This window comes from Psittacula echo (assembly GCF_963264785.1).
Source record: "Psittacula echo genome assembly, chromosome: 3".
In the NCBI taxonomy this organism is placed as follows: Eukaryota; Metazoa; Chordata; class Aves; order Psittaciformes; family Psittacidae; genus Psittacula; species Psittacula echo.
This window is the reverse complement of record NC_137736.1, coordinates 47608000-47630440: the sequence shown is the minus strand read 5'-3', so window position 1 is coordinate 47630440 and position 22441 is coordinate 47608000. Positions and strand designations below refer to the sequence as shown.

At 39.5% G+C, this 22441-nt stretch overlaps 1 protein-coding gene across 1 annotated transcript in view; it reads left to right on the top strand.

The window, feature by feature from the left end:
- REPS2 (RALBP1 associated Eps domain containing 2) overlaps positions 1-22441 on the top strand; it is a gene marked incomplete at its 5' end in the record, with an annotated part of 98655 nt that overhangs the window by 48372 nt on the left and 27842 nt on the right. The window contains 6 exons of the mRNA XM_080612271.1: positions 1852-1994; positions 6725-6819; positions 10264-10333; positions 12534-12599; positions 16931-16973; positions 19566-19702. Coding sequence (XP_080468397.1) covers positions 1852-1994; positions 6725-6819; positions 10264-10333; positions 12534-12599; positions 16931-16973; positions 19566-19702 — 554 coding nt within the window. The remainder of the gene's footprint in view (positions 1-1851; positions 1995-6724; positions 6820-10263; positions 10334-12533; positions 12600-16930; positions 16974-19565; positions 19703-22441) is intronic.

The following is a 22441-nucleotide window of genomic DNA, read 5'->3' as shown; positions in this document are numbered from 1 at the left end:
GCAGCAGGGTGCTCATTGATCTTCCTGACATGCTTGTTTTCTGTGGAGATGTTCACCTACTCAGCAGGCCTGGGAAGGTTTGAAGAGATAAATAACTGAGAGCTGTTCTTAAGCAGCATCATTAGCTCCATGAAGTGACATTTTTTCATTAAGTGACACAGAGGAGAAGCACCTCTGGAATATTTTAGATGTGTTGTTGGTTTTATGTTTCTGGCTGTGTTTTGTCAGAGGAGGCCTAATTAATGCCTAATTTTTAGTAAGTACAGCTACATAATTCATCAGTGCTTTTTAAATGAACCAGTACACTTTTAATGAGCTTATTTAGAAATGATTGCAGATGGAACTGTACCTGATAAAATTTGACAATAAACAACATGGTGCTTTGTAATTCAGTGTCATCTTTGCATCTCAGATAGGAAGAACAGTTTTAAATGTTGATCAGAAATGGTGATAGAATTTATATATGCTTTTATAAAGAGAGATGAGAAGAAGAGCTTGCAAGAGCTTAAACATCTGTTGGGGTCAAAGAATATGTCTGGAATCTTTTCAAAGTGGATTCTCAGTTGTGAGAATAATAAAAATAATCAAAACCCAAACAACTGAAGAAACATAGTTTTGGGGGAAGTGAATATTGAAATTTAAATTTAAGAATACTCAAGAAGAATGGATTAACCTGATACGTTAACAAAACGCGTTTTTATTGCTAATACAAGTTGTTCTCTGTGCAATATTTAAAGAAAAGTATTCCTTTCTGGTAGATAATTATAATTTTGTGATGTGATGTTCATGTTGATGATCAGGTCATGTTGCTGTGTTAAACGCAAGGGAGGTTTCAGTCTTCATCACTATAACCTCAACAGCTTGAAAAAATCTCATTACTTTCAAAGAGTAGGAAGTTATATGTTTATTTGCTTTAGTCCATGTGCTCATGATAAAATATTACTCAGTTCTTGCAAATAGTGAATTTATAAAATTGAATTCTTGCATTTATGAAGAGTGGTTTTAGTGTTTAAGAAAAATCCTAGAATTAGAACTGCTTTAGTGGGAAGTTAACATTTAAACTTGTGAAGATCATTAATATAACTCTTTTCTTGAGGCTAGTTGATGGTGCTAACTAATCATTGCTGAAGTCTGTTTGTAACCTTCTCTGCTTCAACTGGTTTAAGATCCTGCATGGATTGGCGAAAAGTGCCTTCAACCTTTCGAAAGTTAATTTAACCCTTGGAAGTACAAGATACGTATTTCATGTTCTGAAATATGTATACCATCATATGGTATGGTATGATATATAACAAAAAATTTACTTAATTAAAAAAGCAAAATATGACAAGTCACTATAGAAATATATAATGGTTTGGGGTGGAAGGGACCTTCAAAGGTCATCTAGTCCAACCGCCCTCCAATGAGCAGGGACATCTTCAACTACATCAGGTTGCTCAGAACCACATCCAGCCTGGCCTTGAACACTGCCAGGAATGGGGCAGCCACAGGTTCTCTGGGCAACCTGTGTCAGTATTTTCCCACCCTCATTGTAAAGAATTTTTTCCTCACATCCAGCCTGAGTCTCCTCTCTTTTATTTTAAAACCATTACTCCTTGTCCTGTCACAACAGGCTATGCTGAAAAGTCTTACCACATCTTTCTTATAGGCTTCTTTTAAGAACTGAAAGGCCCCAATAAATTAACTTGCTTCATCTTCATGAGACAAAGTTAGAATCAAGTGCAGATGAGAGAGATGTTTGTCTTGTATTAAAATATTCCTTCTCAAAGTTGTATTTCTGTCTCCCATGTGATTGCACATGTGCCTTTCCTTGAGGTAATGGTTTGGAAAATGTGTCTGTTGTATCCACAGGGAGCTGAGCGATGTGGATTGTGATGGGGCGCTGACGCTCCCAGAGTTTTGTGCCGCTTTCCACCTTGTGGTTGCAAGGAAGAATGGTTACCAGCTGCCTGAGACACTGCCGGAAACGCTGCTGCCAGAGTACCTCCAAGCAGGTAATGTCTCTGCGGCAGGCCATGTTCCTGCTGCCACCTTAGGAACCCAACGTGCCTGTAAGACAGGTTTCATGTTCTACCCTGCAGGTAGGATGGCTCTCCAGATGCTTTCTAATGCATATGTTTTTAATGTTCCTGTAAAAGGAATGTATAAAAGCAAAAAAATAGCGATGTAAAGTGCAGCAGTTACCTGCTTCTTTATGTCTGCCTCTTCCCTCAAGTATGCTTCAGGTGTCATTATAGCTAAAATGGCAGATGATACCTGTAGCAAAGATAATCCAGTGACTCTTCTGATGATTTTTTTTCCCTTAAGTATCTGTCTCTTGAAGATGTGTTGAAAACGAGACTGGACTACTTTAGAACTTAGTATGCCAATATGTTTTGTTAGTTGCAGTTACTGGTTTATATCAAAGGTTGATTTTTTTTTTTCTTTTGTAATTTATTTTATGTAATCCACAGATTCTTCTATAAGCAATTTGCAGTAATGATGGGGGAATTACAACAATTTGTGTTGTACAGGGAGGAATTAATCTGAAATATAACATACCTCAGTCAGAATGTGCAGTAAGAGACCTGCTCCTTCATTTGTTCTCTTCAGTTATGTCTCTTTTAATTATAAAGGAACAGTATGTATTTCAATGCTCAATCTAAAAAATGTGCATGACTTTCTAGGGCAAGGAGGATTAATCACAGGTGATAATTACAGTGCTGAGGGATAATATTTAAGACCTAATAAAATCTCCATTGAATTTGATGACACTGAATATATTAAAAGACAGGAAAAGAGCTAATCAAGCTGCAGTTAGGAAAATAAAACGTTCACCCTGTATCAGATTTGTGAAGTAATTTCTGGTGGAGTCATGTTCCTTATAATTCACTATCTTCATATCCAAACTGAGAAGCTCCTCTAAAACCTGCACTTCCAAGTCTTCTTCTCTTTTAGTCTCTAATTACACTCCCTTTTCATAATTACAGATACCCTTTTCCCTCCAGGACCACCACTTTGTTCTCTGCTCTCGTGCCTCATGATAATCATAGAATCATAGAACAGTTAGGGTTGGAAAGGACCTTAAGATCATCTAGTTCCAACCCCCCTGCCATGGGCAGGGATACCTCACACTAAACCATGCCACCCAAGGCCTCATCCAACCTGGACTTGAACACCACCAAGGATGGAGAAACCTCCCTGGGCAACCCATTCCAGTGCCTCACCACCCTCACAGTAAAGAATTTCTTCCTTATATCCAATCTAAACTTCCCCTGTTTAAGTTTTAACCTGTTCCCCCTTGTCCTGTCACTACAGTCCCTGATGAATAGTCCATCACCAGCATCCTTGTAGGCCCCTTCAGATACTGGAAGGCTGCTATGAGGTCTCCACGCAGCCTTCTCTTCTCCAGGCTCAACAGCCCCAACTGTCTCAGCCTATCTTCATACGGGAGGTGCTCCAGTTCCCTGATCATCCTCATAGCCCTCCTCTGGACTTGTTCCAACAGTTCCATGTCCTTTTTATGTTGAGGACACCAGAACTGCACACAATACTCCAAGTGAGGTCTCACAAGAGCAGAGTAGAGGGGCAGGATCACCTCCTTTGACCTGCTGGTCACGCTCCTTTTGATGCAGCCCAGGATACGGTTGGCTTTCTGGGCTGTGAATGCACACTGCCGGGTCATGTTCATTTTCCCGTCGACCAACACCCCGAAGTCCTTCTCTGCAGGGCTGCTCTGAATCTCTTCTCTGCCCAACCTGTAGCTGTGCCTGGGATTGCTCCAACCCATGTGTAGGACCTTGCACTTGGCATGGTTAAACTTCATCAGGTTGGCATCAGCCCACCTCACAAGTTTGTCAAGGCCCCTCTGGATGGCATCCCTTCCCTCCGGCGTATCAACCGAACCACACAGCTTGGTGTCATCAGCAAACTTGCTGAGGGCGCACTCAATCCCACTGTCCATGTCACCGACAAAGATGTTGAACAAGACCGGTCCCAACACCGATCCCTGAGGGACACCACTCGTTACTGGTCACTGGACATCGAGCCATTGACCACAACTCTTTGGGTGCAGCCATCCAGCCAGTTCTTTATCCACCGAGTGGTCCACCCATCAAATTGATGTCTCTCCAGTTTAGAGACAAGGATGTCATGTGGGACAGTGTCACACACTTTGCACAAGTCCAGGTAGATGACGTCAACTGCTCTGCCCCTATCCATCAGTTTCATAGCCCCATCATAGAAGGCCACCAAATTGGTCAGGCAGGATTTCCCCTTAGTGAAGCCATGCTGGCTGTCACCAAGCACCTCCTTGTTTTTCATGTGCCTTGGCATGCCTTCCAGGAGAATCTGCTCCAAGAGTTTGCCAGGCACAGAGGTGAGACTGACTGGTCTGTAATTCCCCGGGTCATCCATTTTCCCCTTCTTGAAAATGGGGGTTATATTTCCCTTTTTCCAGTCGTCGGGAACTTCACCTGACTGCCATGATTTTTCAAATATTATGAGCTTGTAAGCAGGCTCTTGTAGTGTGTCTTCACATCAAGCCTTTTTGGGTAAAACCACAATGGAAATAATTATCTCTAGTTGTAGGGAATCATAATGTCTATGGGAGGAAAAGCATGGCAAGCTGTGGTTGTTGCCTGGAGGAATCCTCCATTTCCCTAATTTTCCCCTTTCAGCACTGGGGTCTTAACCACTTTTTTAGATGATTGTTTCATGGTGTTGTACACAACCAAGCATTTCAAGCTGATGTACGTGGGAGAGATGAGAGGACTGGTTATTGTGAACACTTTAAATTCCTCAGCTAATACGCTAATTCTGGTTAGCTTGAGGATCTGAAAATGTCTCGTGCTTGTTCTTCTACCTAGTCAGGATTCAGAAATCTGTCATTTGAAAGACTTGCACTAATAAAAAGAACAGCATCCCAGCACACTAGCACTGTGAATAGCATAGAGCCTGGTTGTATCAACTTCTGAAATTAAAGCAGTGATAAGTAAGCAAGTACCTGATACACCTGCCTAAAGTCCTAAAATGTCAATAAACTATTTTCATGTTTCCATAATAACCCCAATGAGGATTACTGGAAACTGTTTTTCATTAGGTTATTGTATTAGTTTCAGAATGAGGCAGAATTTGGTTCAAGTGAAATATTTGCATCTGGTAAGAGTACTAAAGCTTCAAATAAAGCGACTTACAGCATAAGACGGAGCATTTAAGAATGATTTAATCTTGCTGTTTTATGGCTTGTTCTGTAAACTGCAAGCGCCAGTTCCAGTGCTGTCCTGGCACAGCTCCATTAAAAATCTGACCCACCACCTCCTTTTCTGAAAGTTTTTATTTAAAACTAATCTAGAGAATCTGTAAAGCTGTTTGCCCTGTATGTAACCCACTGTATTGTAAGTTAAGAAAGATTGCAAGAGCTTAATTTATGAAGGAAAATTAGTTGCTAGTCAGAAACTAGAAATTTGATGTCCAAACTGATTATTCTGCCTTTCAGTATATTTCATGCTGAAGAGCTCAACATGACCTGGCAATGTGCATTTGCAGCTCAGAAAGCCAAGCGTATGCTGAGCTGCATCAAAAAATGAGTGTGACCAGCAAATTGAGAGAGGTGATTCTCCCCCTCTATTCTGCTTTCATGAGACCCCACCTCTGCAGTACTGTGTTCAGCTCTGAGGTCCCCAACATAAGAGGGACATGGAGCTGTTGGAGCAAGTCCAGAGGAGGCCACAAAGATGATCAGAGGACTGGAGCACCTCTGCTATGAAGACAGGCTGAGAGAGTTGGAGCTGTTCAGCCTGGAGAAGGCTCCGGGGGGACCTTAGAGAGCAGCCTTCCAGTACCTAAAGGGGGTCTATAATAGAGCTGGAGAGGAACATTTCACAAGGGCCTGTAGATGTAGGACAAGGGGGAATGGCTTTAACTAGAAGAGGGTGGATTTAGACTAGATATTAGGAAGACATTCTTCGCTGTGGGGGTGGTGAGACACTGGAACAGGTTGCTGAGAGAAGCTGTGGCTGCCCCATCCTTGGAAGTGTCCAAGGCCAGGCTTCATGGGGCTTTGAGCAATGTGGTCTAGTGGAAAGTGTCCCTGTCCGTGGCAGGGGACTTGGACCTAGATGATCTTTCAGGTCCCTTCCAGCTAGTGCAGTAGAAGTGAGGTTCTTGTGAATATTCCCATGAGAAGTTAGAGTTGATTTCCGCTCCCCCATTTTTATTGTTTTTCTCCTCTTCTTAGTGTCATTCAGGTAAAGATGCTATATACTGCAGCATCTAGTGTTTGGTGTCTTTGCTTTTTGCTTCAATTTTAGTGTATAATGTAGATTGTACTATACTTTTCAGTATTTAGAATGTCAAAAAATTGGCGTAGAAGGTTTGGTGAGTACCTTCAACATTCCTAGGACAACAAAGTATAAACTATGAGGCCAAGTAACTTGATACTGGAGTGTAAGGAGGAAAAATCCAAATAAATAGTCTTTGTTTGGCAGTTAATGTTTGCTAAGAATCACTTCTCCCAAATTTCACAATTATGCCTGCAACAGAAATACATGCTGACCCTTTCATGACATTGATTTACTTAAAATATAGGACAGATTTTCTTCATGGTGTTTGTCATCTGTGGTGTACAGGTCAGTAGTGATACGTAGAAATGAAGAGCAAATGGTGCTGGAATACATTCTTAAGAAGTGTGTATTAACCAAAAACTTGGCATTTCTCTCTACCCCTCTTTTTCCTTCTCTTGCAGCTTCTTTGAAGCCCCTGCGTGACTGTGCACTATTTGATTCGTATTCTGAGCCGTTGCCAGGCAGTCAGCAGACTCGGGACTTCAGTCGGTTGGAGGTAAGGAGGCGTGAGCAGAGCAGTTCCCTTGCAGAGTGCAGAGGAATAGGCCAGCTTCACAGTGACTGTGGTATGGGTAGCAGCAGGTCTGCGAGTCTCTGAGGGGACTTTAGGAGTCTCCAGGTTTTCCATCAAGCCATCTTGAGCCCCTCTCAACACTTTCTGAAGTGTGTGGAAGGGGCTGACACGCTTTTTAAAAGATACTCCCACATAACAGAGTTCACAGTAGTCATCAGGGGACTCCAGCCTTGCACGATGTTGGAGCCTGCAGAGAAATGCACCTTACCTGCTTGTGTTCTGTGGGGCTGCCTTTGGTCCTCTTGTCATTGGGAGCCAGTGGTGAGGAGCAGAGCCCACGCTGCTGGAGCAGCGGTGCGGAACAAGGATAGTGCTCAGGTGAAATGCCTCCTAAACTGGAATTGGTCCAAAATGTGAGGCTTCAGGCACAGACTTTGTTCTAGTCAGGCACTCATGACCACGTAGCTCTCGAGTGTTTCTTCAATTTACAGTGAATGCTCCATTTGCACACTCGCTCCCCCGATTTTGGTGATGAGAAGAAAATGTCTTAGCTTGTCCTGATTCCTTGTACTTTGCTTCTTTGGAGACTGAAACTATTCCAGATTTTGTACAGTATGGACAGGTATAGTTCTGTTCTAAGCGATTCACTCTTCACATATACACTTTTAATATCCGGCCTTTTCATAGTCTAAGGAGCTACCATGCAAGGGTCTAGGTAATAATTGTAAGGAGCTGGGAAGAGTGAGGGAAGAATGTGGATCCACCATAGCAATATCACAACAGATACCAGCCTTATAATGGAAGACTGTTACAAGCAAAGCTATATTGAGAAGAGTTTATCACTGAGGTTAAAACCTGAAATTTAAGGTAGTCGATCAAATGACAGACTAACTGCAAGAATGGGCCCTTCTGATGCTGCTTACAAGTTAAAAAGATATAATTAAATTATATTAAAATAGATCTAAACATATAATTATGCATCTTTTTTCCAAATAATTATAAAGCTTCAGTTTATGAAACTTCTTGAGTTCAGAATCTACTTCAGTATCTCCGTGGCCTAGGGTGCTTTTTTTTTTTTGTTAGGATACTGCCTTCACAAGTGACTACCCATGTATGCAAATTGGTCATTGGCTATTGCAGAGTTGTGAGGAAATTTGCTCTTTAGTAGCGCAGGACTGCCAGATTAGAATGTTCTTTTTTACATTTCAGAAGGCTCAGAAATCTTGCTTTCAGAGTTATCTTGTGTTTCTTAGGAATAAAATATCATTTCAGTAACCTAATCAGTACAATTTTATAATCTTATTAAATGTCTGGTTTTTAGGCTTGCTGTTGTTTGTGGTCCTTAAATGTATGTGCAGAGTAAGGATAAATCTAGAAGGAGATGATTTCCCGAGAAATGAAATTGTATGGTTTTTTGATTTTTAAATTTTTCTGCTGCAGTGGAGATGATAGTAGTAGGAATATTGCAGTAATAATTAATAGATGTAGAAGGTATACAGCACAAAATGTAAAAAAACCCAGACAAGCAACAAATCCCATTTTATGTTTAATTTTTAATTCAATTTTCAGTAGTTAAGCTTTCAGACCTCCTCTGCCTTATCTTTGAGCTCTCCTCCTGAGACATTCTCACCATAACTGCCAATAATTTGTAGATTACTGTGCTACCTTTGCAGTCAGATAATGTTCTTGGGGGAATAGCTGGATTTTCTGTTCCGTTCCTAGGTTCTGCAGGGTAGCAGGATGTTCTGCAAAACCAGGGGGGTTTGTGGCTAGGTTGAAAATGAAGAACCTGTAGTATGATTGCCTGCTGGCTAAGCACAGACAATAGTTCCTGGCTATCTCACAACTGTTTGACTAGGCTTGTTCCGTTTTTTCACTATCTGGGCCCTAGACATACAGGACAAAGTTCTTTGTTTCAGGGCCTTGTTATTTTGCTCCTTGTTATCCAAGATTAATGGACTATAAGATCTTTTCTCAAAACTCTTTTGAGAATGACTCTACTTAAGTTTTTTGTTTTGTTCAACTGATATTTTTATGCTCAGAATTAATACATGGAATGAGTATTATTTAGAAGATCAATAATTCATCTCCCTCTGTGTCAAGTGTAGTAATTCACTGCTGGAATTTAATTTGTAGCTTGGCTACTTGGAGAAATATCGTTTAGATACTTGATCACTACATTAAAAATATATTATCAATGCAATCAGTTATCCGTTATCTCCATGTTTCTTTTCACCTGTCATCCATTCAGGCTGTTGCATTTCATTTCAGAAGACCATTTTTAGTGTGACTGCTGCACTACAAGAACAGTTCTTGAATGCATTCATAAAGAAAATAATAGCAGGAAACGGGCCGCCTGAATGCTAGGCTTTGTTAAACTCACAAAACACGCAAGAACTGCTAATGTTATGCTCAGGAATGACAAGGGTGACTACTTTTTCTTGACCAAGGAGGTTTTGTCATCCCATTTGTTTGTTCTCAAGTTTTGTCTCCCACTCTGGTTCTGGTCCTCTTTTTTTTTTTTTTTCCCTCCATTCCTTTGGCTCTTTTCCACAAGCTTTCTCACTGCCAAAAGCTGAAAGATAAAACACAAGATATCACACTGTATGCATATAACGATTGGCTGGGGTTGCTCTAAACTCCCTCAGAAATGTCATGCTCACAGTTCCCTGAAAGTTGTGAGAGTCATTCCATTGATTCAGGCATTTAATGAATTAGGCCTTTAGTCTGACACTCTTTAGAGTGTCAGGGCTAGTTGTGAACTGTTTTGTCCATACATTTTCAGAGTCCTCAAGCCATATTTTTGCTGTGTTGCTTCCTCAGAAGCATTAGGAGATCCCACATGCAACTTCATAGCACGGATCTCATAGACCTTTACTCTGGATTTAGCATTCTTGAATTACTGACTTGAGATTTTTTTGTTGTTGTTGTTGGTTGGTTTTGGTGGTTTTTTGTTTAATGTCTACAAAATCTGTTTATCAATTTTTTAAGATTGTCCACCTCAGCTGGGAAGGCATGAAATGCAGAACTCCTGGGTTCTGGAGTTTTGGCTAGGGAGACTGGCTTTTGGGAAGGGGATAGAGAAGGTTTCCTCAACCCTAACATGGATGTGATATCCAAGGAGAAAACACAGAATGACATTTCTCTGTTGGGAGAAGTTTCTCCTTGCATATAGTCCTTAACTCCTTGTAATTCATTGTGGAAGTGCTTCGCTAACTAATTTCAGTATGGTACTGCTGTACTTTAAAAAGCAAAGTTATATTATCTTTCTGTAGGTCCTCTATGCTTCTTCAATCTGACAAAACAAATCATGGTGCGAGAGAGATTATCACCTTTATTTGTGTTAACCTGTGTTCTTAAATATTTGACTGTGGAAATGTGTGAGCTCTACCAGTCAGTATAATAAGTAGATCTTCTTTCTTTAAGAAGACATCAGCTGAAGAGGTACCTGATAACTCTGCCCTGTTACAAGATGGAAAGAAAGATGACAAAGAAGGTATTCTAATAAATATATTTTTTTCCCCATTAAGGGTTAAATTCTGTGTGTTTTTAGTAATCCCATACATTTGCTGATAGAAGCAATGCTATGTTTAATTTGTAAGATGGCTGTGTGTTGCTGTAGGTTAAAGAGACAACTTATTGGTAGCAGCTGAGTTGAAGATGAATGAATGGGTTTGCTTCAAAATTGGTTTTATCATATAACAATGATATGAAATACACCTTCTAAAATAAGTCTAGTCTGAAGGCAATTAATGCTGCACTTTTTATTTTAACAAAGTTGTAATTGTTGTTATCAGGAATTTTGTAAGAGTGCCAAACATTGTGCCAAGTCTTGGATTCCCCCTTTTGCAGGAAATAGCGACACCTAAAAATTAGTTTTTATTCCTATTAAAAAAAACCCAAAACACAAACCAACCCCCTCAAAAAAACCAACCAAAAACCCCCAAACAAACAAACAACCCCCCCAAAAAATAACCCAAAACAAACCAAACAAAAAAAAAACCAAACCCAAAACCAAAAAAACCCCTCACCAACCTATATTTTCTTGCAAAACAAAAGTTTTGGACAAACTGGATTGAATATACTTGATTCATTTATTTCACTTAAAATCCATCAGCAACAAGCCATGTGAAATTGAAGTGATCTATTCCACTCAGTAGCTTCCAGGGCTTACTTGTCAGTGGATCATCACGCAATGAATTCATTCCCGTTTACATTTTCTTTAGCCAGCGTTTCAGGTTCTTACTTGCTGTCCCTCAGTTGTGCAAACAAAACAGTTGTGAGTATTTTGTTGCCTGATTCTTAGAACTGTGGATTATACATTAAATTAGAAAACCAAATAAATAAAATCTTGACCTCCCAGCTGTCCACGTTAAGTTTGCATCAGAGCTGTGAGACTAGGTAGTCCACATTCCTAAATCACCTCCACATTCAAGTGTGACAGTGTTTGTCAGAGTCCCAGTGTCCCTCCCTGATTCAAAGAAGGGTTGTCAGAGTTGATGGGTATTTGTAAAACATTTTGACAAGTCAAGGTATTTCAAGAAAGTAATGTTTTCTTGACAAGGTTTGTTTTGTTGTAAAATTCATAATGAACCAGAGCAGGACTTGGAACCTTGAAGGTTTTTGCCTTGAAGTGTCTAGGAAAGGCTTACTTTTTATTAAGGGAAATTTTTTTCTTCCCTGTTTAGGTGAAGAACTGCTTTGTTTTTCATAGCCGACATGTTAAGTCAGATGAGAACCTGTTTTGGTACATGCAGTCCTTCAGGGCTGAAGATGTGCTGTATCTGTGACACAGATTCCTACCTTTTCAGGCAAAGAACAAGTACTCTTGTTCTACCATTTATTGCTATGCTGACAAATGTAAAAGCAGATTGCTCCCCTGACTGAAGAAATGTCCCCCGAAGCCAAGAACCTGTAGTTCAGGACTGTAGAAGCAAATTCTTCTGCATTTTCAAAACTGTACACGTAAATTAGGTCCACTGTCAGGTTATAATATAGTTAAATGTGGAAGATAATGTAAATAGAATTGCATCACAAGAACCAGACTTTTCCCATGTGTTTTATTTGATAAAGGCAGATGGAGATGAGGGACTTCAGTCCAAGTGGTCATTTATACTACTGTGGATTACAGTACATTAAAATATGCTATAGTGAATTAAGGACACCTGAGTAAAGTAATTAAAAAAGGGCGTGTAGGCATCAGTGGAAAGGGAATAAGCATAATTGGGATTTCCTAAATTTTGACCCCAGCTCTCTTGGTGCCCTGTGAGATTCCTGGCTGGTGAGTTGCTAGGAACAGCCAGTTCTTCCCATGCCTTGGCTTTCCAGGTTTGTAACCTGGGAGAGATGAGTCCCAGCTCTGCCAAGTGTCCCTAGCTTCTGCCTCTGTGAGAGTGTTCCATCTCCGAAACCGAAATTGTCCTTGATTTTAGGCACTCAAACCCCCAAATTCTCAAAATTTGACATTATTTGTACACTTGGGCATAGGCCTTTCTGTTCTTGACTTTTGTAGGCTTATAATTGTTACTTTTTTAAGTGCTTGGGTGTTCTGAGGGTATTTGGCTACTTTTCAAGTATGTTTGGTGCTATTAGATGTTCTAATACTGGTTTGGATGCTCTTTTCTCAGAGCTGATACTTGTAGATTTTACCTGCACATACTTAAAGTAATTCTCATTGTTTTGCTTTTTTCATTAAGCTCTTAAAGTAAACACTGCTCTCAAAACGATACCAAAGGAATTTCAGCACTTGACTGTGAAAACAGGTAAGAAGGAAAAGATTTCATGTGTTACTTCCATTAGAATTTTGATAAAATATTTTTATATCACATCCTAAATTAGTGTAATTTAATTAATTTTATTAAGATAATTTTGCTTTTATACTGTTTTACTGCTGAAATTAGCTTCTACTTCAGAATGACTACTACGTGCAAGATAAATATTGAGTACTACTTCAGAATATCAGAGGCTTTCTTGTTTTGTGTTCTTCATATATGGGAAATATTTATAACGTAGTATTTTTTAAGGAGTCTGAAGGTTTTCTTTGCTACAAAGAATATGCAAGAGCATGAATGTCATACTTAGTAAGACTCCTTCTAAAGCGCAGAATAACTATGTAGTGTTTCAGTAACCATTCTGAGATGGTCTGGGTTTTTTTTTTGTGAGAACTGAGCATTCGTAACACCGACATTGAGGCATTTACAGCACTGATGCAGGCTTTTGATTTGGAGGGGATGTTTCTATGTTGAAACCGTCCCTGATTTTTCTTTCTCCAACTCCAACATACACTCCTTGTTCCTATCATACTGTAAAATGTTATTTCTGGAACAGCATGTGACAGAATTACTTAGTTGCTCCAGAAACTTTGAGTGCGTTCAGTTCATCAGACCTCCCTTGCCTTTGTCATTATTAATCTCTCCTAGAGTGTTAAGAGTGTTCACAAGCCCTCCCTGCTCCCAGTCAAGCTAAAATCTGGACTTGTTTTCTTCTTCCTTTGCATAAATGTTTTTACTTGTAAAGATATCCTCGATTGAGAAACCTGATCCCACATGTCCATCACAGCAGTTTTGTCTTATGGTTTGATTTCTTCGTGACTGCTCAACAGCTGCATGCCTCGTTTCCCAACTCCTTTTTTTTTTTTTCCTGGCTTCTTCCCAAACACTTGGCAGCTGCCAGATTTGTTATCTTCAGCTCCTATTCTCAAATGATTGCTGCTTCTCCTTCACACACACACTCTTACACTTCCTTCTCAGGGGAAGAGGAGGGTGGTTGTTAAGACTTTCAGTTCTGTTCTCCTTCCCCCCCACAGTTATACCCAGAGCACCCTGGGGAGTTTTATTTTCAGTTCAGCAATTCCATTTTAGATTCACTTAAGGAAAAAAAAAAAACAAACAAACTGTACTATCACCTGGACATCTCCTTTGCCACCACCTTCTTTTCCCCATGTCCTTTATTTCCTAGTCAGGGAGGTCACCCCAAAGCTTGTGTGCTCCTCTAGCAGTGTTGCTGTGTTTCTGTACCAACAGAGATGATGGCAGAGTTTCACCCCATCATCATGACTTCCATCACTGTAGGGGTTTCGCCCTTGGTATCCTGCATATTGAGGGTTTGAGCAAGCACATTCACAGGCTACGTGATGCAGTTAATGTTAGGGGTAAAAATGTTTATCCATCCAATGGGCCGGATACAGCACAGTAATTGAGGGGCTATTTCAGAATTGGTCACCATTCTGAAGGGTCATTGTCATCATTAGCTTTTAGGATGAAAACTCAGTTGGGATGAAGCAGGAGAAATTTTACATCCTCCTTTGGTTATTCATTTGGACTGTTTATATAAATGATGTAATTTATGCAAAGATGATACTGTCATGCTTCATTATGAGAGGGGTTTTTTTGCCATCTGGAGGACTAGAAGTTTGAAATCAGTAAAATCTTTGTATGCTCAGCATCTCCAAATATCTGGCCAGTTTATTTAAGGCTCCTAAGTGCAAGATCGTTGTTGGCCTTATACTGTTAAAGGGTTGAGGTCCAAATTTGCAAGAGTTTAGATTATAGCTTTCTGCCTAGGCCACCACTAAGAGTTGAGTCAGTGGAGGGGATTTAGACTAGTGAGGAACTCTTTGGGATTTTTTTTTTTTTTTTTCTTAGCCATGTGGCATATTTGTACCTTTCATGGTACAATTTTCCACCAGATCTTCAGCCTGTAAAGCAAGGTGGCTACAGATGAAAGTACTGAATCAGCATCCTTTGGAATGTTAAAATGAAGTTGCACTGGAAAAGGGGTGTGGGAGCAGTTAAACACCCAAAACTGAAACCTTCACACTCTCCTGTGATTCACACTCTCCTGTGAATGAATAGATAAGAGTTCATGATCATCTATGACTTTAATTATAGCAGACAGAGCTGTTCAGTTCATCCAGCTCTACTACTCCAGAAACTGTACACACTTCTAAATAATAAATGTAATTAATTTTCTCAACAGCTTTAACTTTTTATCAGTTCCATGTAAGTTAGGCTTATGTATCCATAGCTGTAGAAATATGGAAGACTCATGAACTGAATAGTTTTGTATCATCTTGAATGATTATGTCGTGTATGTGAATAAACCAAACACAAAGTCCGCACAGACTGAGTGTACCAAAGTAACTGCACGTTTATGGAAATACTGCCACAGTGATTTGTATGTCCTAATAATGAACTACCTGCTTTACAATATTTCTTTTTTTATAGTATACTCCTATTTTTGAAAGGTAAAGCTCAGTCTGGGTATTGCTTATTGTAGCCTTGGAGGTCCTGAGTTTTCAAAAGCTTAAAAGAAAATCCTTGGCAGTAGTATTCTATTGCTATCATTTTTTATTAGTAGTCATTTTGGGATTCTCTTTTCTTTGTGTGCTTTCCTGTTTACCTCAACAAGATGTCCTTGGAGAGTTAGAATGTCAGTTCTACCTGCAGGTTTTAGAGAAAGGGCTTTCTAAAAGAAGTATGAAGAGAATTGCTGTTTCAATAAAAGAAGGAAAACTTGAAAGTTCTTAAACATTGCTTAGCTTGTAAAGGATTTATGCTTCCTATTTCTAAGTGGCATATATTTAATAATTGTGCATGTAATTAAATAATCAGCAATTTCAGCTTTGGAAAAATTGGGTCATATGGCTGTAGGGAAGTGGTGTCTAAAGTTATATTCTGTGAGTTTGACAGAGAGGAGGATTATCACCACTGCGTATTTTAATAATAAATCCCTCTCCCTGCTTTAGTTGCCAGGAAGAGTTTGTTGCACAGACATCTGGAATGGTTGTGCGCCAGTTTGGTGGTGACATTAGTCTACTAGAACTTGGTCTGTAAGTGGTCCTTTATGTCACTGCCAGCTGCATTTGGGTTTATTCCATCGAAAGCACCAACTAGCAGTGCATGACCTTAAAAGCAGTTTCTGTTATGAAGAAACTGTGTAGCTGTACATGTGCCATATGCTGCTGCTTGTCTTCTGTGAGCTTAAAGCCTCCTGTGGAGGGTCTATGCAGTAGTACAGTGCAAGCTATTAAAAAGTCAGTATTTGCCAGAGGCTACCACAGGTAGCTTCTGCTTCGTGTTTTGAAGGATATGCCATATTTCAGGTAATGCTGTACAGTAGCTGGTGATAAACATCTGACTTGGAAGTAGGCATATATCTGAAGGAAGCTAGAAACTCTGAGAATTATGGGGTTGGTTTGTTTTTTTTTCTCCAACCTACTTGGTTCTCTTTAAGTGTTGTAACTTGATTGGGAGAATAATAGGAAAAGTACAAGGATTCATTTTGTATGTGTGTTGGGATCATTGATGCTACTGTAGTACTTTGAGGATATCGCAGTAGGCTGAATGTGAAAGCAATCACAGATACGTTTTTTTCAAAATGATCTGATGTTAGTAAAAGTCACAAAAAGACAATGCAAACCAAGGAACAGCCTCAAGGAATTACCCAGAGAAGATAATCAGCACTGTTGTTTTCCTATTACGTGAAACCTGTGTATGGCAGCATGTTTGGAATTCATCCAAATAAAAGAAACTGATTTTTACATTGATAGAAATGTGTTTTATCAACACTTAGCCTGTAATGCTTTCTACCTTCAAGTGCCTTTCCTTCCAAATGTCAAAGTAGTCTCAACCTGATGTGTTAATTTTTTTTATGGGTGATAAGATGTACATTTATACTAATTAGTTAAAGTATTTAGGAAGGACATAAGACTTCGTGCTTTGGGAAGCAGAGCAACTGATAGATATCTCGCTAGGAGTAAGATGTTTTTCGTGGAAAGTTTATGCTATTCCTGATGTTGCTTTGTCACAACTGTGTCCAGGAGCACAGGTCAGAGCTGTCACACCTATTGTTTTACCTGTGTCTAGTAACCAAATTAAAAGGTGAGGCTCTGACGACATGTGGGCTTTTGGATTCTTAGGACATCCACACACGACAAAAACAAAGGGGAAGGAGAAGCAAAAATTGCTCATGTGAGATGAGCACATTCTCACATCCACATTTGCAACACTCTCATTTTTAACAAAGACTGATCCTTCAGCTGAAAGTTTTTATTTTAAATATGATGTTTGAGTGATTCTCTTTTCTGTTCCAGCCACTCAGGAATCCAATGCACTTAAAGCCAGACCACGATCCAGGTACTGCTTTCATTTCTTTTTCAGGACAAGGCATACGTTCCTCTGGTGTTAGATGCAAGGCAGAAGAACTGGGGTCATTTTTTTTTTTTCATTTTAAATGTAATTTAATTGGTGTTGTGCTGAAAGTACAGCTCAGACCAGTCAGATTTACCAGGAGGGGTCTGTAACTACAGACCCTGCATAAGTACTGTCCTTGGGCCCTGTGGTCTCTGGTCATAAGGCACTAGGACATTTGCCTCTCTGCCCAGCCCCGCTGCCTTGTCAGGGTGGTGACTGCCTTCAGCCCAGCCCCAGGGGCATTGGAGAGGGACAGTGGGGATCACCCCATCACAGGAAATGTTTTAGCAAGTTTGTGCTGTGAAACCTACACAGTGGTTGCATATAGAAGGAGACACTGCATGCTCCCATAGAGACAGCAATAGTAGCTTAGCTCTTGGATGTGGTTGAGTGACTCCTTTCATTGGTGTGCATGTACTTGACTATGGCTTGTTGGTGTGTGATGGAAGGGCTAATAAGCTTACACTGTTGTGTGCTAGAAATGATGTATGCTGAAGCTGAGTATTTAAAAGTAAAGGGAAACATGTGCCAGAAAATACTGTGTATAAATGGATTATGTGTTGGGTTTGGAGTTCACCATTCCCGTATGCAGCCATATGGTTCCTTTAAAACTTTTGGTTTAGGTGCTGATTAGAGGGTTTCATTTTTTTTTTCTTTTGTTTCCTCAGTTAATGAGAGTATAATCAGGAGCTCCCTCCTTAAAAAGCCTGCTAATAAGACAGAATCAGCTATAAGCATGATGGAGGAAGACTGAAATGCTCTCTTCTTAGCACCTACATCCAGGCAGGCTGAACTGCCTTTTGTGCCATTTTTCTCTTGCTAGCCAAAGCTTTCTAGTTTTCATACTGTTCTAAATTTCTTTGCCATGTTAGAGAATCATAAATTACAAATATTAAAAAAAAAAAGAGGTTTAAAAAAGTATTTTATGCAAAAATGCATAAAATAGCAAATGCTTAAACAAATTGGAAAAAAGTCACTTGAATGTGACTACTGTTTCATATCTGTCTCACATCTAACTGTGTGTCACTGCTTCAATGCAGAACTTGAGACTAAAGGTTCCTGAGCACATCTTTGAACTCAGACCTTCTGCTGCACTTGTCCTGTATAGCCTGGAGGGCTCTATAGACTTGAGTGTCTCTGTCTTCAGGTGTGCCTGACCACCAGAGGCTACAATTTGAGTCTGTTACAGCTCTCAGCTCTGGAGAGATTCATGGCTTTCTAGCCTAAGGCTGCTGACTCTTAACTAACTTCTAGATGCCAAGTCTGCCTGCTGCAAGCAACAATTCACTGTCACAGGGCTCTGTGTTGGCACTGTTGGGTTGGCATATTTTTGCCTGATAGCTGCTGTCTTACTTGATCTTTTAAAAAAATGTAAGGATCTCAAACTATTAAGTTGCACAATTTTAATGCATAGAAAATACACACTGCATAATATGGAAAGTAGAAGTATAAAACCTTAAGATCCTGATTGAAAGCTTTTCCGTTTATTTCAGGGGGTTTAGTTAGGTTTGATCTGATAAGGCTGTGGAATTCAAAACTCTACCAAGACAAGAAATTCATCATCAGTAGAGGTTTTTGTGTCACGTGTAAAATTTGAAGCAATAACATCTTTCACTCCTGTATTTATTAAAGTTTATATCAGAAACATAGGATGAGCATTGCCAAATGTCTGTGCTGCTGAAGAGCTGTTTTCTAACAACAGCCTGTTTGGTAAAAAAAAAAAAAAGAAAAAAAGATCCGTTTCCCGTTAGTGAAAGTTATTTCTGTTCTACTCGAATGTGTTTCTGGTCTTGCCTGGCATGCATCATGTGTTATAGTAAGTGTAACATCTCACATTGTCAATGCTCATTTTGAACAAAGCTCTCAGTCTCGCAAAAAAAAGTGGTAACTACAACAGCTGAAAAATATTGGACACTATTCAGCAAAATCAAAATTCTTAGCAAATATACTGCATTGGGATTGATGTGATGTGGGGAGGCCTCGAAAGAGGTACTGAGTCATGTATTTTATCAGTTTTTGGTCACTTTGGAGCCATTTGTTTTTTCTGGATTTTGTGGAATTTGGTGTCTTAGGAAAAATTTATTTTAAATATTAGAATGTTGTAAATGACGAAATGTGTACTTGCAAGAGGTAGGTTGAAGGTATACATGTAGAAACACTATCCTCACAGTTGGGAAAGGCAGCAGAAGTGGCGGGGGGAATTTTGCTCAGTTTTATTCAACATAGTTGCTACAATTATCCTGTTGACAGTTAAGGTTATGTAAGAAGGCCTGAAGCTGTGACATAAAAGGCCTTAAAATAATACTAGCCCTGTGAGCATGACTCGTTCCTTTCTCCAGATGCGTAGGTCCCTCTGTTGCCAAATTACGATTGTCTTAGTACAAGTGGGAGCTTCTAGTCATTAGGGCAAGGAATTTCCACCATGAACCTCAGTTCTGTTCACTGTATTTTTAGGTACTATTCACTGTAGTTATTTAAAATTAATTTCTGAAATAAAATAATTTTCTGCCTTTCACACTCTCTGTTTTTCCTTAGGTCTTACTCTAGTACATCAATAGAAGATGCCATGAAAAAGGGAGAAGAACCCCCTACTCCACCTCCAAGGCCACAGAAATCACATTCCAGAGCTTCCTCTTTGGATCTGAACAAAATATTTCAACAAAACACACAAGGTAATGTTTGCTTTCTTTCCCCATTTTGAGAATACTTAGGTTAGTTACGTACTTGGCAACTTGATCTGTTTGCACAAATGCTTGACAGTATGTGCATATGCTCACCTTTGCTATAGACATTAATACACTACAGAACAGAAGTAGTTGCACTTTCTTGCATTACATTGCCATTGAGGGGGAAAAAAATCACTTTTGCTGTAATTAAGGTGATTATAATGCTTTCTGGCACAGTAATAGGAAGTTTAGCATATGGTAGTCTGTCATCACTGACTGTTTATAACTAGTCTGGCTGTTTAGACAGCTCTCATCAGTAATTACAATATATTTGATTTTTTAATTATTTTTTTTTTTGTGGTTCAGAAGCTGGAAGAAAACGCTTAGTGTTTAAACTGGGAGAAAAGTGAGCAAACATTTTTGATGTTAAAAGTCTACTGCATGGGGACAGTCAGAAACCATTCTTCAAGTAAAAAGAAAGGGTAATTTCTTTTGACATGGGTGCATATTCAGGAGAAAGAAAAAAGATGTAGAATAGTAGCTGGAATGAACTGAAAAAATGACTTCTCAGCATGTTAGTGTTTGAGTGTTCCTCTTGCCTTGCACAGGGAGCAGTGGAAAGAGGATCTCTCTGTTCAGGATAGCAGTCATCCAGCATCGCTGTGCTTTAGCAGTGCCCTTGAACCAGACCAGAGCTGTATGTGGTGCAGACCAATCATCTGACTCAAAGACTAGGTTAAACACTGTCATGTTTATGCTTCAGAAGAAAGCTAATGTTTGACTGTGTCAAGGAGTATTTTAACTGCGCTCTCTAATGTGGTTGTTGGAGAAGAGAGAGTTTCACCTCTTGCTGTATGGGCCTTTTTTTGAACAAACACCAGAGAGAATTCAAGAGTCCTGCTCTGAGGAGCAGGAGTCCTGTGCTAAGGAATGAAAAATAAACTACTTCTTTTTTTCTTTCTTTTTTCTTTTCTTCCCCCCCCCCCCCCCCAAGAAGCATCAGATTCCTGATTTTGACTGTGGTTCATGTTGAGAGATCTATTGCCTCCAATTTTGGTTTCATTTATATATCAAAATAAAACCTCAGACAGAGCCAAGAACACATTTTCTAAGGCAGTAAATGCCCTCAGAATCCAGATAAAAAGTATAATTGGAAGGAAGTAAACTCGGATTTAAGTTTCTCTTGGAACACAAGTGAAAGGAGAATCTAAATTGTCGAAGAAGTAATTCTGTGAATGAAAATTGCCATCTTACTTTTGAAATGGGTTATTTTGAAAGCTACCATTACTTCTGAAGTAACATTTTTTTCTGGGCAACAGAAACAAGCTGACAGTGTTATAGTGAGTGCAGAAATGGATAACTTGTCTTATCAATACTTTTTGGAAGGTTTCCTCACAGGAAATGGGACAATTAAGTAAGGAGAGGCAGTTGATTGCTTGCAAAAAAAAGTGCTTTGGTCACCCTAAGACTGTTCATCATAGTAGGCTGAAATTTATGACTGTTTATAGTTGGAACAAAGATTAGCTCTAGGTTTACAAACCTGAAGTATAGTGTGCTACCAGATTGCAGAAATGTGGAGGACCTCCCAGAGGCTCAGCTTCTTCCTCCGCTTTCAGGGTGTTGGCTTGTAATTTTTTGTTCTCTTGAATGTTCCCTGATGGCAATGCCAAATATTTGTGGTGGTTATCTTCCTGTAATGAAGCTGTTCTATTTTGTTTCAAAAATGTAAGTACTCGTTGTGAAAGATAAGGAGGAATTTCTAGTGTTGGAGGATTTAAGGAAGAACTTGTTAAACAATTTGTAGCCCAACCTGAGGAAGGGTTCCAGTTCAAAGAAACGCGAATTGTCAGGAGGGGATTAAATCATTCCATCCCAGTGTGCCCAAGTACCATGGAGTATTTACCTTGCTCTGTTTTGAAGTAAAGTGTCAGCATTGGAAGTCCTATTTTCAGAAACGTACTCACGTTCTTTCCTGTCACTAAGCCCTGAATAGCTGTTCTGCAACATCCTACTGATAATGGGGTTTTATATAGCTGCTTGCTTTTCTTCCACTTCCCTTGTTTTGATCATCTCACTTTTTTCTCATCATTTTCCCTACTGATTTTGCTTCTCAATTAGAAATTCCAGTCTCATCACTTTCAGATACCTTTTTCACCTAGGGACAGTTCTTCCTCAGGGAGTGGTCGTTGTTTCAGAGCCAATCTCTTTACCAAGGTGCACTTTGAAGGAAGACATAGATTAACCGCTAACTGCCTTGCCAAAAAGGAAGTGTGTTTGTGTGAAGTAAATTGCACGCATTTGTATAATAACAAGCTGTATTCTTACTTCTGCTGACAGTATAAAAAAATAGAATAGTTTCCATCTGCCATCAGAAGATACAGATTTATAATATAGATCATGTGGTGGCAATGTACCATTTACATTTCTTGGCTATTGGGATAATACAGCCTGGCATAAACATCAAACCTGATGTGTTTCTATCCACAGGTCAGTTGATTACTTTCTATCCCAGTGTACTCTCGACTGAATTTTGGCTTTATGTTTTCTCCCTGTTTTCCTTCCTTTCTAGGTTTTCAAAAATAGTCTCACTGTCACAGCTGAACAAGAAAAAATAGCTGTAACGACCATCTCTTCTAGCACCACTGTATTGCCTAGTGTCAGTAGAGAAAACGGGACTATAAAATCCACCATTTAAAGAGTTTTCGGAGTATATCCAACATGATTAGAATAACCCCATTTTGGTAC